Here is an 18,011-nt window from a genome sequence, read left to right as displayed (position 1 = left end):
AAATTTTTTGTTTTGAGATAGTGTCTTGGTAAATTGCTGAGACTGGCCTGTAATTTCTGCTTCATCAACCTGAATAACTGGGATTACAGCCATCCCCCATTACACGTGCTTAATTAAACATTTTAAAAATGTTTTCCCATTCTCTTCCAGGTTATTTATTTATTTTTTTTTTAGTTGTACAAACCTACATTGTCAGAGACTATAATATACTATAGTCTCTCCCTTACATCTCTTTTTAAATTTAGTTCTCCCCTCATCCTGTGGGGAGATCAGTATCAGAATCCTCCACTGATACCAAAATCTACAATGCTTAAATCCCTTACATAAAATTGTGTGGCATTTGCTTATGAATTGTGCACATTCTTCCTTATACTTTACTTTTTTTTTTTTTCCTCGTGGTTCTGGGGATTGAACCCAGGACTTTGTGCATGCTAGGCAAGACTCAACCAACTGAGCTATTTTCCTAGCCCCTTCCTTATACTTTAAATAATCTCTAGATTACTCGTTAACAATATAATACAATGCTGTGTAAATAGTTAACACTGTTTTTTATTTAGGGAATAAAGATACCCCCCCCAAAAAAAAAAATCTTTACATATTTAGTACAGTTGTTTTTTTCTTGAATATCTTTGATCCAAGGTCAGTGGAATTTAGGTGGGCAACCCATGAATAGGGAAGACCAACTATATGTATTTAACATTTATCACCAGTTTTGTTGATGCCTCTCCAATTTTGACTAATGCTTTTTCTCTAGTGGGTTGCTAAGGAAGGATTCCTGGATATTTTATAGGTTCTGTTTTGTTTTGTTTTTTAACCTGTCACAGTTTATCTACTTTATAAAACAAAACAAAACAAACAAAACCCCTTAGAAGTCAGTTAGGCCGGGCATCAAATTTTTGGCTAACATTTGCTTTTCTTTTGAACAACTTGAATTATGTTACTTCATTTCTCAGCTTCATTGTTTCATTTCCTTTTGACATTACAAATTGCTGTCAAATAGACATCTTATTTTGTTCCTTTATAAGTCTGTTATTCTCTTTGCCTATATTACTTAAATATTTTTTTTCTTTTCTTGAAATAACATTAACTTCACACTGACTTCTTGTGATGGGTCACAGCTACAATGCACGCAAGCTAAAAATAGTGCATAAAATTGTCTTTAGGCTATAGATGTAAGGTGTATGTGAAACATTAATGAATTTTGCCTTTAGACTCTATTTCATTCCCAGGATACCTCATTATGTATGTGCAAATACTCTAAAATCTGAAACAAGACTTAACATCCCAGCATTTACAATAAAGGATGCTCAACCTATATTAACCACTCTAGGTAATAAAGAGGCTTATCTTCTGATTCTTTCCCCTGATTAAATTTTAGTAAATTATTAACTTTAGTAAGTAGAAATATGTATGTAATATTTCTAGATGTGTAGTATTAATTGCAAATTTATAGATAATTATGAAAATACTTGCAAAATAAAGCCTTTTCAATATAATTTGAAGGTATTTTGGGGATAGTTTGATAACTTTTAGAAAGTGAATGCTATGTGGTGTTGTAATATAGATTATTGTGCTTTAAAAATAACAGATTTCAGGGCTGTGGTTGTGTCTCAGTGGTAGAGTGCTTTCCTCACATGTGTGAGGCACTGGGGTCAATCCTCAGCACCATATTAAAAGATAAAATGAAGATATTGTGTCCATTTATAACTAAATGTTTTTTAATTCTAAAGTCAGATTTTATTTTTATTTTTGTACATGATATTTATTTGTGGCTTTTTTAGTTTAAAAGTTATAGGAATATTTTAGAAAGCTGCTTTATAAAATATCAATCTTATTAAAATATAGTGATGACTCTTCTTAGGATTTGATACATGAAAACATAGTATATGTGTGCAGTTTGTTTTCACTTTTCAACTTTTTATGGTTTTATAATGCTTATATACTGCTGTTTTCAATTTTAGGTTAAATGTGCACAGTACTGGCCAACAGATGACCGAGAGATGCTGTTTAAAGAAACAGGATTTAGTGTGAAGCTTTTGTCTGAAGATGTGAAGTCTTATTATACAGTACATCTGCTACAATTAGAAAATATCAATGTAAGACTTTTCTTACTCAAAAGTTTGGACTTTATTATAGTGGTTTTAAGTATTATTCTAGCCAGGCACAGTGGCACATCTGTAATCCCAGTGGCTCAGGAGGCTGAGGTAGGATTATGAGTTCAAACAAAAAAGGCCTGGGGATGTGGCTCAGTGGTCAAACAAAATATATATATATATATATATATATATATATATAATTTCTTTATTATTAGATTTGAAGTTTGAGGCACCCATTTGGTTTTATTTTAGATCATGTATGTAGTAACTCTGAGGACTCTGTTGAGGCACCCGAGAACTAAGAATTTCAAAGTTCAGGTTAATATTTGAGGATTGAAAATTATTAAAAGTACTTTGGGATCCAGAGGTATAGCTCAGCAGTAGAATGCCTGCCTACCACCCTGACGGCCATGGGTTCAGTCCCTAGTATCAGAAATACCCTGGGGAGTAAGAGAGGGCTTGAGAATTAGGCAAACCAGGATTCAGAACCTAGCTCTGCCACTGAGTAGAGGTGAGCCCTACACATGCTGCTTTGCCTCCCAAGCCTTCTCTCTCTGTGAGGTGAAACGTGCAATGGCCCCTCCCAGGGCTATAAGGAGAGCTCGTGGCAAGCATGTGGATAATACTTGGGGCAGCACTTTGCAGTATAGATAGTGCCTGAGACTGATTACTGTTGCGAGTGGCAAAGTGTTGAGAAAATGACATATTGTTAGGTAAGTGCTTAACCTGAATGGGGTAAATATTCTTATTATCCTTACTTCATTCTTTTTAATACCCTTTTCCTATAGCCAGATTACCTATCTAATAAGTGACAGACCAAACTCAAATTCAGGTCCTCTAACTTCTGACAAGAGAATGAGACTTTTTTGAAAGATGTCAATTCTTGTGAAGGAACCTTCTCATTCCCAAGCACCTCTCTGAAGTGGAGACCATTGTGAGAGTTGGCCAACCTCTGTGTTTTAGTTATTAGCACCTGTGTGGTATGATAAAAGGGGCTTTTTGACTGGCCTGGGTTTAAACTCTACAATGATCAAATAGCAGCTGTTTGTTTTACTTTACAGTTTTGATTAGGAACTAGAACTGTTCCATGGGTGAAGTAGCATTTCCTTTTGAGAGGCAGAATTGCACTTGCTAAAGAACCAGGTTGCTTAAGTTTAGAGGCTGACTGTGCTTCCCCTGGCTAAGTGACTTGGGTTACATTAATTACCTATGTTCCTCAGTTTTATTATCTACAAAGTGAGGATGAGAATGGGTCTGCCTCATAGGGTTGCTCAAAATATCCATCCAGTCAACACCATGGCCGTGGCTAAGACATTAGGGGGAGCCCCAGTTACTAGCTTTTGCTGGGTGTCCTTTGCACTGGGTCGGGGCCTTTGAGAGGAGCAGTGGAGTGATGGAAGACTATAGCAGAGCAGGGGATGGTAGCCCACTGCTGCCTGCACACCTCTCTCTAGCTCCCTGAACCATGGAGACGTGGCCCACTTCCACAAGAGTAGGACTGTTAAGTTTAGGGCCAAAGCTATAGACCTCCAGTCTAATGAGCAGCCAGACCATTTATCAGAAGCCCTTTACAGTGTCTTTCTTACAGCTGAGCGAATCCCAACTTGTGCCTCTGAAAGAAGGGGTTCCATCTGTGTTCTCAGAGGATTCCTGGACTTAAGCTTTGGAGATATTTTTGAGGGGCTTTAAAAATATCAGGTCATGTGGAATACTTATTTGTCATTCAGATCTTTGTTTTTAGTTGCCCTGCACTGTTTTCCGTAAGATTGTTGGCCAGCTTTTATGTTTCTCAGGTTCCAGGAATACTATTATAAAGCTGACTCTTCTATTTCCCTGTCCCTGTAGATTTACCCAGAACAGGATGAGTGTCTAATTATTATGATGCTCAACTGGGATCTGATTCAAAATAGTTTAAGCCATTGATCCCACCTAGAATGTCCTCCTTTTTTTTGTGCCTGTTTATTTGTATTCTGCACATCCATCAACATCTCCATGTGACCCATTTCTTACTTAGGTCTGTCCTAAGGAAACTGTGACACATTCATTCCTAGCAGCTATGAGTCTTACACTTCTTCCTGTTTTTTAAATTTTACTGGCTTCTTCAATGCGCGCGCGCGTGTGTGTGTGTGTGTGTGTGTGTGTGTGTGTGTGTGTATTCTGACTCTGTAACAAGGTTTCTGCCACCCCCACCCATGGGTAGAGTCCATATTTGCTTCGTTTATACTCTCCTCTGTCACCATACCAAATGTATTGTTAAGCATACTACACCTGAGTGATTGTCCTAGAACACAGGTGTGACCCCTCTGTGCTCTAGAGATCCTTCCCTGGTTCCCATTAGTTATCAAGGAAAGTTCACGTCTAGTACAGAAGTCCATGACCCGCCCAACTTGGTCCTCAACTCCTTCTGTGCCTTTTTCCTCCAAGTACCAGTTGCTCCTTCTAACAAACTTAGACATCACAAAGAGGTCAGTTCCCAGGGGCCTCTGCTTCTGCACATTGCTTTTCCCTGTGCCATCTTATACTGCCACTCTTGATCTGGCGAGTTCTGTCCATCTTTCTCAGTGAATTATAGTCAGTACTGATCACTGGTGGTGAGATTCTGGCAAAAGTAAGTAAGGCAGTGACAGGGAGAATACAAATTTGACCTCAGGTTAGGGAAGAGGGCTGGCACACTTTGTCAGTCTTTAGTTTTAGAAGAACAGTTCAGTGAGGAGGTTAAAGATTAGCAGATTTGATAATTTATTGGAGCTGTTTATGGATTTCAACAAAAGCAGTTAGTATAATTGTTTTAGAAATAGCCAGTTTACCACATGCAGGTAAACTTTACATCATTTCATTTATTCTTCACAACAGCCTTGTAAGGTAAGTACTATATCATGAACTCCATTATCGATTACAGAACTAGGGCTTAAAGAAAATCTTTTAGAAACATAATCTTGGTACCTTCGATATATACATAAAATATGAAAATAATTGGGCTGGGGCCATGGAGCTGTGTAGATTATTTATAATAATTAAAAATTTTATAGTCTTCCATATTTATTGTAAATATTAGCTATGATTTGAATGGCTTTAGGAAGGACATATACTTAAATTGTCCTAAGCCAACAGCTCCCCATTGTCTTATGCCTACCTAACTTTTTGGTCTCCAAATGTAGCAAGTTTGACATCCACATTCAAAGACCTTACACGGAGAATTCTCCCTCAAACAATGTAAATGTTTTTTGTTTAAAAGAGCAATAAGCTGGCAACTTTTTTGGTTCCAGGGTATAGTATACATGATGTAGTTTGCAAAGAATGGCTGCACCAGGACCACCACGTAAATGTAACTGTGGATGTAATACGGGTATGGTGGGGTGTGTGAGCTGGAGCCACAGGGAAAGGTGGAAAATGACAGGTCAGAGTGGTAGAGCTGGTGTGCCTTGGTGACCAGAAGGGGACCAGAGTTTGACATAAGGACTTTGTCAAATTTGTGAAGTCCAAGTTATAGAGCTTATTTAGAGTAAAGATGGATTTAGTTTTAGTTCTCTATTCTTGGGCAACTTTTTTCTCCTCTTATATTTTTCCCCCAGCATGAAAAAAAGGGAGAGTGGTCCAGTCATGCACACGAACACTTCCATACCAGAGTAGTGAGCATGTCTTCATCTTTCCTGTGGTCCTTTGTTGACTCTGAATTATATCTTTTTTTGAGCTGCATCTTTGAATCTTGTTTCAGTAAGAGTAAATTAATCAAAATTAACCTCTTAAAAATGTCCTTCAGTCTGGTTTTGCAAGGCGTGAAAAGCGCTGGTTTTTAAAAATCTCTTGGCGAGGGGGAGACCATATTATACGAATAGTTGAGTGTTTCTGGGAACTGACTTTGAGTATCCCAGACAGCATGACCAGAATTTGAAAAAAGAGAGAGATCACAAGCCTTGAGCCAAAATGATGTTTTAAAAAAAAAAAAAAAAATCCGTTGCTCAAGATCATGGGTAACTGTGATGCATTTAGAGCCAGGAAGTGATGCAGTAGTTGAGCATAAGCAGGATGGGAGCATCGGGCCCTTCCTTGGGGAGCACAGCCATACACTCACACATGAGCACAGTCCTGGGAACTTGGGGTGGTCCACACCAGACCTGGTTTAGGCTCTTGTGAACCAAGGCCAGTCTTGCAGTGCATGTTAGTTCTGCATAGTGGCTGATGGCCATAATAGAGCAGCTAACAGGGGGAAAAGCGGGGTCAAAAACACCCACTGGCATTTTATACCTCATTTAATGGAAAATATGACAGTTAACTATATCCCTTGGCTAATCAGGAGTCAGTCTCTTTGGCCCATTCCTGTGTGGATATTGCCATGTTTACTGTGAACTTATGGTTTTGTAAAAGGAAGCTACAGTTAGCCTTCATGATTTAGAATGTATAGATTTTTTTTTTTCTGTTTACCTACAGTAGGATTGACTCTTCCTGGTGTGTAGTCTTATGACTTTTCAGAGTGTATTCAATTGTCTAAATGAATCCATAAAGAAAACATGGGTCAGTTCTGTTACCTCTCAGACTTTCTTGTGCTACCTGCATATAGTCATTCCTATCCCTCACCTCCAGCCCCCACCAACCACAGATCTAGTTTTTGTTCCTGTATATGACATTTTCCAGAATGTTATATAAATGAAGACTTTAGAATCTGGCTTCTTTCACTTAGTATACTGAATTTAGGTCATTTTTATTAATTTATTCATTCATTTTTGGTGCTGGGAATTGAACCCAGGGTACTCCACCACTGAGCTACATCCCCAGCCCTTTTAATTTTTTTTATTTTGAGAAAGACCACCCAGGCTGGTCTTGAACTTGGATCCTCCTGCCTCCACCTCTCCAGTGACTGGGATTATAGGTGTGCACCACCAAAGCCAACTACGTATTTTAGAATTTAAAAGGAATGCTGAGTAGGTGCAGTAGTAGTCACCTTTAATCCCAGCGACTCAGATGCTAAGTGGTAGAACACCCACTTAGCATACAGCAAGCAAGCCCTGGATTCAATCTCTCTTACACACACATACACACAACAACAAGGAAATGTTTTGAAATCTAGAAATCATTTAAATAGTAACAGAAATTTTTTAGTATCTTCAGTATATTTCACCTATGGATCACAGTGTATTTGGAATTATGAAAACAGATATTAAAAATAAAGTGACTAGGGGCTGGGGTTGTGGCTCAGTGGTAGAGCGCTCGCCTAGCACGTGCGAGGCCCTAACTTCAATCCTCAGCACCACATAAAAATAAATAAATAAAATAAAGGTAAAAAATTTTAAAAATGGAGTTGCTTAGGCTCAGGCCTAAGGCCATCCTCCAAAAAAAAAAAAAAAGTGACTAAACATATGTAGTTAATTTTTTTTTTAAATTTCTACATTGTATTTTGTCAGTATTTTATCTTTTATGACTTAGGAGTCTTAATTCGTACTGAAAAAGGCAAAGTTATCAAAATGTGAAAGCTACCTTCTAATTTTGAAAATTTTCACTGGGAGCAGGACATTATGATGATGTTTAGCTGTTAATTTTTTCTGTGCCTCCTCCTCTTAGAAATGTCCTGCAATAAAACTAGAAAATTGTGCAGACATTAGAAAATCACTGCTTCATTTACAGAAACGAAGACTATAAACTAGAGCGGTGCTTCCTAGGGCAAAAGGCAGTTGGCAGAATGCTAAGGAACATTTTCATAATGAATTAGTCAGAATAAGGCTCATCAGGAACATCCAGGAAGTGATAGTGATGCCAGGCAGACCTCAGAGACAGAGGCATTGGGCGTGTTGGTGTACCATCTTACATCAGCAGGGCACATACCCAGCTTCAGGACTGGGGTTTATTACATTGGGGAAAGACAGCAATTAGAGGAGCTATTTCAATTAAAAATGTAAAGATTATTCCTCTAAATTAATTCTTGTATTGCTCCTCTTTATATGTGGAGCTGCTTTTCAAGACAAATCATATTAAGAGGAAGATTATATTTACAAAATTAAACTTAAAAAAAGAAAGTGAAAATTATGATACTAATTTTTTTAAATAGAGAAAAAGAATGTGTTTATTGTGATACATGAATTAGAGAAAATATTGGTAGCATGTATGGTACAAGCTAATTGTTAAGAACTGAAATTCTAGACTGCTGCTTCAAGTCCAGGCCCTATTTATTGCCCTTGATCATGGACAAATTAATTTTTGCCTCAGTTTCCTGGAAAATGGTTTCTGATATGATTTTGTATGAATTGAGATAATAAACAATGAGCTTAAAACAAGCCTCCAAAGTGATGTGTTATATGTGTTAGCTATTAATATATTCCAAACCTCTCTAAAGAAAAAAAAAACTTCCCTGATTTGCATACATGCTTATCAAAACCCAAATGGGAAAATGGAAGTATAAACAGCCCATAAGATTAACAGCGTTGAGTAAAACACACGATCTTTCTGACATCGTTTTTTTGCTTTTTTTAAAAAGCCAAGAATGGTCACTAACTTTCTCTTGTTTAATCTTACTTTCTAGAGTGGGGAGACCAGGACGATCTCTCACTTTCATTATACTACCTGGCCAGACTTTGGAGTCCCTGAGTCACCAGCTTCGTTTCTCAATTTCTTATTTAAAGTGAGAGAATCTGGCTCCTTGAATCCTGACCATGGGCCTGCAGTGATCCACTGTAGTGCAGGTATTGGGCGCTCTGGCACCTTCTCTCTAGTGGACACCTGTCTTGTTTTGGTAAGTGCCATTTATGGTCTCATTTCAGTCCTCTTTTTTTCTGCCTACTGGCAGGAATAGGCTCTGATGTCATATCCCAGAGCCAGGTTTCTTAAGGTTAAACTTCTTTCTTTGGACAAAATCTGGAACACTCATTTCCACTCTTTGGACTGCCTCCTTAATGCCTGTGGACTTGAGTCAAGGTGACACCAGAGCTCGCAAGAAGAAGCTTTTCTCTGGTAGTTTCACACTGCAGAAGTAACAGGCCCCCTTTCCAGTAAAATTCACCTTGGTATTGAATTTCTCCCTGCCCGGACAAGCTCTTTGTCTGTTTTTCCTTCACTGGGGCTAGTGACAGTACTTACAGGGCCGCTGTGAGGACTCAGCAAGTGTTACCTGGTGCTATCTTTCCTTCCCTGAATTCTTGTGTATACACTCAGAGCTGTAAGTCTCCACCAACCCTTCCCAGCCATCACCAGGATTCAGGTCCTGTTCTGGCTTTGTAGAACCTTCGTTTTTTTCTTTGTTTTGGTTGTAGGGGGCCTCTGGTTTCCCTTGATTCCCTTTAGTATTGCCGTCATTTGTCCCTCCTTTTATTATACAATCAAACCCATCAGTAGTACCTTCTGCTTTGATTTCAGTGTCATCTCTTCAATATTCCCCCTAGTGTAATTTATACTTTCCTGAGCTTGTTTTAGTATTATCAACAATGTGAGCAATTTATAGACTGGTGTTCTTAGGGTTTACGGCCCTGTGTTGCCTCACTTTACTTTATTTATTAGTCTCTTAGCTTTCCCTGTAAAGTGTAGCTATGCTTCATTGCTCTGGTCTTAGCATTCTCAGGCTTTCTAATATGACTGCTAGCATAAGTAGGTGCTCACATGAATTCACACGATGTACTCCTGGTAAACATGCGTACTTTAATGGGGATCTTGATCAATGTGATAACATTCTTGGTGGAGCATTTTGAATCTTGCATCTGATGAAAGCTAGAAATTACAGTTCAGTTTTAACCTATCAGATTATTATATTCATCAAAAATTGGATTGTTACATTACAGTGAACCTCGCCATATATAAACATTTTGGTTGCTGTTAATGACAGCAACCATTTTTTTCTTTTTCAATTTGGAGGTCTTTTTTTTTTTTTTTTTTTTTTTTAAAGAGAGAGTGAGAGAGGAGAGAGAGAGAGAGACAGAGAGAGAGAATTTTTAATATTTATTTTTTAGTTCTCGGCAGACACAACATCTTTGTTGGTATGTGGTGCTGAGGTTCGAACCCGGGCCGCACGCATGCCAGGCGAGCGCGCTACCGCTTGAGCCACACCCCCAGCCCCCAATTTGGAGGTCTTTCTAAAACTAAATCAGTAGTTTACAGATGTTATGGTGGCTCTGCAGTGTGTTTGTGGACTGAGGCTTTCTCTGAACTTTCCACCATTTTTAGGTGGCCACTATAGTCTAGATATGAAGAAGGCAGAAGGGCAATGGCACAAAGGCCTGCTGCCACTGGGACTTTTGTAAATAAATAATACCACAACTGATCCTAAGTCCTTCCTTAAGCTAGGTGCCTTGGCACACCCCTGTAATATCAGGGAGGCTGAGACAGGAGGATGATCGCAAGTTCAAGGCCAACCTGGGCAACTTAGCAAGACCCTGTCTCAAAATTTAACAGGGCTGAGGATGTAGATTGGAGTTAGAATGTCCCTGGGTTAAATCCTTACCACACATACAAAAAAGAATTACTATTCTTTAAAATTAAAGTGCTAAACTGTTACACCTCCTTTTCAGTTATCAGTTGCTCTGTTTTAAATTTCATATGCTAAACTGATTTAGGCTTTACTATATAGCCAGTCACTATTATCCAAAGTAAGGTAGGTGTCATCACAAGTTCTTATTTACTTGTTGGCTTAAATATTCTGACTCTAACTGAGGCTGGGGCTGTAACTCAGTGGCAGAGCACTTGCCTAGCATGTGTGAGGCACTGGTTTTGATCCTCAGCACCACATAAAAATAAACAAATTAATTAAAGGCATTCTGTCCATCTACAACTACAAAAAAATAATAATTAAAAAAAATATTCTGACTCTAACAGCTTTCCAGTCTGTGGTATATGTTAAGTCTTTTGACTGATTACTGACCAAAATGAAATTAGAATGATTGTTTTGAAATCAGTTGTCAATCAACTGAAGAATCAAAAGATAGCAGCTACTGTTTGAACAAGTGAATTGTGAGGGATGGGGTGGATTGGGAGAGTGTTACATTAACCTTGTTCTAAAGGAAAAATGTGCTCGGCACATAAAATCATCACTGTGACCAAAACACTTAACAAGGACAGCTTGGAAGAGGAAAAGTATATTTGGAGCCTTCCTTGTGGGTTTCCTGGTTGTAATTGGACAAGTGACTGCAGAGCATTATGAGAAGGACAAGGCAAAGGAAAGCTGCACAGCTCATGGTAGCCAGGAAAGCTGGGGGCGGGGCTGGCAAGGGGAAAGGGGCCATAGGGAAAAAGATGTACCCTTGCAAGACACTCCCCCAGTGATCCACCTTTCGTGCCCCACCTGCCTACAGTTACCACAGGTTACTCCATTTAAATGAAAATGGACTGATTAGGATACACCTCTGAACAATCCTGAATCATTGGGAGCTTTGGGAGGACACCTCACCTCCAAACTATGACTAGGAGCAAATGCATAGCACAAGTCTGAACAATGACCTTGTGTTGCTTCTGTTTCCTGTAAGGTAACAAAAGAAGGCTTGACTTACTTTTACCTTTCTTGCAGATGGAAAAAGGAGATGATATTAACATTAAACAAGTGTTACTGAATATGAGAAAATATCGAATGGGACTTATTCAGACACCAGATCAACTCAGATTCTCTTACATGGCCATAATAGAAGGAGCAAAGTATATAAAGGGAGATTCAAATATACAGGTAAACTTTTCTTGGGAAAGAATAATATCCGTTTGTTAAATATAGTTGCTATCCGATAACCATTCCAACTAAGCCCTTACCTTGTCCCTTCTAAAAAATATGTTGCAGTTAATGGGGTAAATCCAGCTGGCTGCCTTAAAATTATAAAATTGAAGCTCACTTCCTCATGGATATTCAGCTTTAGGTTAAGTCCTCTGTGTTACTGAAAAACCCTAGTGGGAAACAAGATTTCATTAAAGAAATTGAGCTTTTTTCACGTAAGGAGGATTTAAGCATTTAGTCATTGAAATAAACCAGAAACCTTAAGTATGTTTGCCCCATTAAAAACTTGTTGTGGGGGCTGGGGATGTGGCTCAAGCGGTAGCACGCTCACCTGGCATGCGTGCCGCCCGGGTTCGATCCTCAGCACCACATACAAAGTTGTTGTGTCCACCGAAAACTAGAAAATAAATATTAAAAAATTCTCTCTCTACCTCTCTCTTTAAAAAAAAAAGAAAAAGAAAAAAAAACTTGTTGTGGAAATGTAGAATATTTCACCTGTGCATACTTAACTTTATGACGGTGAACAGCTTGAGTGCCTATTGCAGACACAGTGAAGTACTAATACAATATTACATTTTTTTGGTTAGTGGCATTATTATCCATGAATATATTTTTATTGCACATTTACAAAAGGTAAATTCAATACAATCTATGTTATGTATTATCCATGAATATATTTTTATTGCACATTTACAAAAGGTAGATTCAATACAATCTATGTTATGTATTGAGGCACAATGTAAAATAGGAAACAGAGTAACAAAAGACACCTGTTTCCTGTCTTGTCTAGTAACATAAGTAGATACAGGATGGTAATTGACATCCAAACATCTAAAATCTGAAACTTTTGGGCATTTCCCTTTCTCTCAAAAGTTTTGGATTTGGAGCATTTCATATTTGCACATGAAAGATGCTCAACCAGGAAAGCTCATCAAAATGCTCCCCAGTTCCAAAACTGAATTCTGAAACAGAATTTCTAGTCCCAAGCATTCTGGATGAAGGATACACAGTCTGTGCCTTAAGTCAGTAGATACAAAAGTGACTAGATTCATTTCATCATATTTCTCATATGTGAATATGCTTGTAGGTCTTTAGTTTCTATAATTAATAGCCAGTTCAGAAATAAGCTTCTTTTATAACTTAAATCAAACCATCAGTGTCCTAAAGGACTAAATGAAAGGAATTGAGTATTGTGTAGGTTTCAAAGACAGTAAAATATTCTTAAACTATTCATTTATTAGTAGCGTTTTAAAACTTTTTATTTTTTTAGTTATGCATGACAGTAGGATGTACTTGGATATACGTATATGGAATATAACTTCCAATTTTTCTGATTGTACATGTGGAGTTACATTGGTCATGTATTCATATGAGAACATGGGAAAGTTATGTTAGATTCATTCTAACATTTCAAGTCAAATATTAGTAATTTGTTATTGGTGCATAATACTTATACAGAGTAGTGGATTCTTCTTGATAAGTAAGGCACATGCATCAGTAATATTTCTGAAATTTTATTTAGAATTTTCTTTTTTATTTTTTAGGTCATTAAAAAGCATTAAAGAGGGCTGGGATGTGGCTCAAGTGGTAGCGCGCTTGCCTGGCATGTGTGGGGCATTGGATTCGATCGTCAGCACCACATTAAAAAAAAAAAAAAATGAAGAGATTGTGTCCACCTAAAATTAAGAAATAAATATTTAAAAAATAAAACAAAGGCATTAAAGAAAAAATTTAATGAAAAAACATTAGGTTAGAGCAAGAATACTCAATATGCAGGAAATTAACCCAAATAATTGATCCTGCTTCAGAAACCAGGCTTTGGGCTGGGGATGTGGCTCAAGCGGTAGCGTGCTCGCCTGGCATACGTGCGGCCCGGGTTCGATCCTCAGCACCACATACAAACAAAGATGTTGTGTCTGCCGAGAACTAAAAAATAAATATTAAAAAAATTCTCTCTCTCTCTCTCTCTCTCTCTCTCTCACTCACTCACTCTCTCACTCTCTCACTCTCTCTTTAAAAAAAGAAAAAAAAAAGAAACCAGGCTTTGGGAACATGGGGTTTGTTGAAATCGCTTTGGCTGTAGACGGTAATTTAGATAGAATAAAATTAACTTCAATGTTGAAGTTTAGGAAAGTTTCGTATTCTTTCTTAGTAAACTTTAATCAGCTTAAATATGGAATTTGAAAAGGAAAGTTAGATCAAGCTTTTCCCACACCTTTGTGGCTTGCTGATGCCTTCCTTGTGGGTTTCCTGGTTGTAATTGGACAAGTGACTGCAGGGAAAGTGAGCTGTCCTTTGGGTAGTATCCTTCATTCTACACTTTTCAAATTTTTTTTTCTTTGAAGTTTTGTTTGTTTAGTTTTGGAATATATATATTTACACCTGAGGATCTTTTTCACTACATATATATGGGTTTCGGACATATTTATCTGGTATGTAGTCATTAAACTCAGTTTTCAAGTATTCTCTGCCCTTGTTCCAGATAGGACATTGAAAATGCCTCTGTATCTTTTAGGAGTTCAGAATTGGCAAAGTCTTGTTACCTATTCAAGGAGAAGTTTGTTCAGAAGTGGTCTTAGCAGGCTCTAGGGATACTACACATTGGCTGTAAAAGAATTCAAAGAATGTGAAACTGAATTACATACAAAGTTAAGTCCTCATTAACTCACCCACCCCAAGTTTGTAGTCATCTGGGCACATATGGTGTCCCAGTCTGTTGCTGCAATGACGAAATACCTTAGTAAACAAAAGAAACTTATTCCGCGTTGTTCTTGAGGCCAGGAAGTCCAGGATGCAAGCACCAGCAGATTTGGTGTCTGGAGATGGCTTATTCCCCATAGATGGTGTCTGGAGAGGGCTTTGTGTCCGCACTGGTGGAACAGGCACATAGGTTTTCTCAGATGTCTTTTAAGGGCACTGATCCCATTAATGAGAGAGGAGTTCTCATGACCCAATGACCCCCCTAAGTGTCCCATCGCTTAATACCACCACAGTGAAAGGTTGGATGTTGTGTGTTTTGGAGGACACAAAAGTTCAGATCATAGCGTGTATGTCCTTCCTGGAATGTGTGTTTATGTAATGTGTTTTTCTTAAATTAATATTTTTTTTTATAATACCATGTACTGTTCTATGATGCACTCGCTCTGAAGATGATTTTCTCTTGGCTTTCTCCTCTTAGGACTCCACCATTTGATAGGATAGCCACAGACCACATGTGCTATTAAATATTGGAAATCTGGCTAGTTTGAATCAAGATGTGCTTAAAATGTAAAATAAAACAACAAAAGTGTAAATAATCTCAATAATTTTAGAAATATTGATTTCATGTTCAAATGATAATATTTTGAGTTAAAACATTATTTAAATTTGTTTTTTCAATGTGGCTGCTAAAATTTTAAATATGTATATGGCACATATTGTATTTCATTGGAGAGTGTTGTGCTTGAATGTTAGTTTAGAATAGAAATCTAAGAGAAGGAAAATTCTTTGAAATCCTGAATCATAAAATTTTAATACACGTTATACTCAGGTTACTTTGTTAAAAATGAGAACCCAAACCATATACAACTAGCTGTAACCCCCAAAAGTATTTTGTATGGCACAGAAGGATGTGATACCAGTCTATGGGAGGGAGAAAGAAAAACAAATCTTTTCTACATCTATCTCCTCTTTGTGTCTGATTATTTGGGAAGAAAAAACTAGCTTCTGTCTAGCTGAGATATGGTACCATCTGGGGGACACTCCTTGAGCCTATGTATCACATAGGAACCATGTTTCTAGTGGTGTCTTTGGTTTTGGTATCAGTGTGATGCTGGGCCCCCCCCTGCATCTGATAGATAGAGATTGTAGAGAATTGGCAGGCATGTCTTTCTTAAATGTTTGGTAGAATTCAGTGAACTGGTACTTTCTGTTTCGAAGGTTATTAACTATTGATTAAATTTTTAAAAACAAATACAGGCCTACTCAGATTGTCTGTTACTTGTGTGAGTTTTAACAGATAGTATCTTTCTTAAAAAAATTATCATTTTGTCTAGGTTATGAAATTCAGGAGCATAGAGTTGTAATATTCCTATATTATCCTTCTGTCATCCCTGGGATCTGCAGTGATGTCCAGTGTTGTATTTCTGATATTGGTCATTTGTGTCTTCTCTCTTTTTTCTCAGCCAGGTTAGAGGTTCATTTATTTCATTGATCTTTTCTTTTTTTTTTAATATTTATTTTTTTAGTTGTAGTTGGACACAATGCCTTTATTTTATTTATTTTTATGCAGTGCTGGGGATCAAACCCAAGACCTAGCACGTGCTAGGCAAGCGCTCTACCACTGAGCTACAACTCCAGCCCCTCATTGATCTTTTCAAAGAATCAGCTTTTGATTTTCTTTACGTCTTATCCCCACCCCACCCCCTTGAGTTTCCTGTTTTCCATTTCATTGATTTCTACTCTCACTTTTTTTTTTCCTTCTGCTTACTTTGATTTCAATTTGTTCTTTTCCTAATTTCCTAAGGTAGAAACTTAGATAATGCTTTTAGATCTTCTTTTCTAAAAATCTTCTTCTAAGCCCTGCTTTTGCTGCATCCTACAATTTTCAATGTTGTATTTTTGTTTTAGAAGTATGTTGTTTTATCTCTACTTTTGGAGATTTATCTGGCTTTTAGTTTAATTCCACTGTGGTCTGAAAGTAGACATTGTATGATTTCTCTTTGTGAAGGTGCATTTATGGCCAGTTGGTGGCATGTCTTGGTGGATGTTCCATGTGACTTTTGTTGGATAAAGTGTTCCCTAGGTGCCAGGTACATGATCGATGATGGTTTTGTGTTGGGCTGTCTGCTTACTAATTTTCTTCCTGCTGAATCTGCCCATTTCTGATAGAATTTTGAACTTGATGCTCTACTGTTAAGTGCACATACGTTAAACACTTTTATGTCTTAGAGAATTGACCCCTTTGTCATTTGGCCCTCTTTTTGTCTGAAATCATTATGGTTTCTCCTTTCCTTTGATGAGTGTTAGCATGTTACATTTTTCTCCATTCTTTTACTTTTAATCTATGTGTGTCTTTTTTTTTTTTTTTTTTTTTTTTTTTTTTTTTTTTGGTACCAGGGGTTGAACCCAGGGATTCTTAACCACTGAGCCATGTCCTTTTCATTTTGAGACAGAGTCTCAGTAAGTAACTTAAAGCCTCACTAAGTTGCTGAGGCTGGCTTTGAACTTGAGATCCTCCTACCTCAGCCTCCTGAGCCACTGGGATTACAGGCATGCATCTCTGTGCCCAGCTATGTATGTCTTAATTTTTAAATTAGGTTTCTGATACATTGTATATAGTTGACTCTTGTTTTTTATTAACTCTGAGAAACTTTGTCTTTTAACTGGTATATTTAGACCTTTATTATTCAGTAATTACTGATAGAGTTGGAATAATATCTGGTATCTGTTGTGTTTGTTACTGTTTTCTATTTGTTGTCTTTATTCTTTATTTATATTTTTGTCTTTCAGTCTCTTCCAATTTTGTTTTTAATTGAACATGTCATATGATTTAGTTTCTTTTTTAGAGAACCTTTTTGTTCAAAAGTACTTGACCCATGAAATTTTGTCTCTAGTCCTTTTTCCTAAAGTTGGCATCTGTCATCTCCTTCAGTCTTTTGTTTTTTCCCCTTACTTTAGATTTATATGGTGTGAGTGGTACTTTCATTAATGGATATAATTTCATGATAGTTTTTTTGTGATGGTGTCTGCATATGTGAATATATGTGCGGTGATTTAGGACGTGTGGGCACAAAGGAGAGGTGTTACCATTACCCATCTAGAGTGATTGTACCTTAAATCCATGTATAATTATATAGCATGTATTCATTTATAAAACCCTTCCAGTGACCTTGACCTACCTAGATGCATGTAGTTTCTGGTTGCCTCCTGTCACATGGTCAGATAAACATGTAAGGTAGTTGCTTGTATTACCACATACTCATTAGCAGTTTCCCAGTAGTGATGGTGACCATGAACCTCCAGAGTAAATAGTATAGTTTGGCCATCCAGGATGGCCAGATGTTGTAAGGTCTCTAGCTAGTAATTCGGCACTGCTTAAATGAACCCATGAACTTAACAAATCACAGTTGTTTCAAGTTTAATAGCTTCACTTTGCTCTTGGAGGTACTTTCTTTATTGAGAAATGGTTGGGATTGGGGTGTGAGCAGCATGTGGGGCACTGTCCCCAACAGCATGTGAGCTGGGAGTGTGGCTCAAGTGCC

General features: G+C 37.6%; 1 protein-coding gene across 2 annotated transcripts in view; it reads left to right on the top strand.

Annotated features, from left to right (window-relative positions):
- The window catches only part of Ptpn2 (protein tyrosine phosphatase non-receptor type 2), an 82,489-nt gene that overhangs the window by 49,454 nt on the left and 15,024 nt on the right, over positions 1–18,011 (top strand). For both annotated transcript variants that reach the window (XM_026401985.2, XM_026401984.2), the window contains exons 5-7: positions 1,962–2,096; positions 8,608–8,817; positions 11,575–11,727. In XM_026401985.2, the coding sequence (XP_026257770.2) occupies positions 1,962–2,096; positions 8,608–8,817; positions 11,575–11,727 (498 nt within the window). The remainder of the gene's footprint in view (positions 1–1,961; positions 2,097–8,607; positions 8,818–11,574; positions 11,728–18,011) is intronic.

The sequence above is a fragment of the Urocitellus parryii genome, chromosome 13 (genome assembly GCF_045843805.1).
Source record: "Urocitellus parryii isolate mUroPar1 chromosome 13, mUroPar1.hap1, whole genome shotgun sequence".
Classification (NCBI taxonomy): Eukaryota; Metazoa; Chordata; class Mammalia; order Rodentia; family Sciuridae; genus Urocitellus; species Urocitellus parryii.
This window is presented reverse-complemented; position numbering and strand designations above follow the sequence as displayed.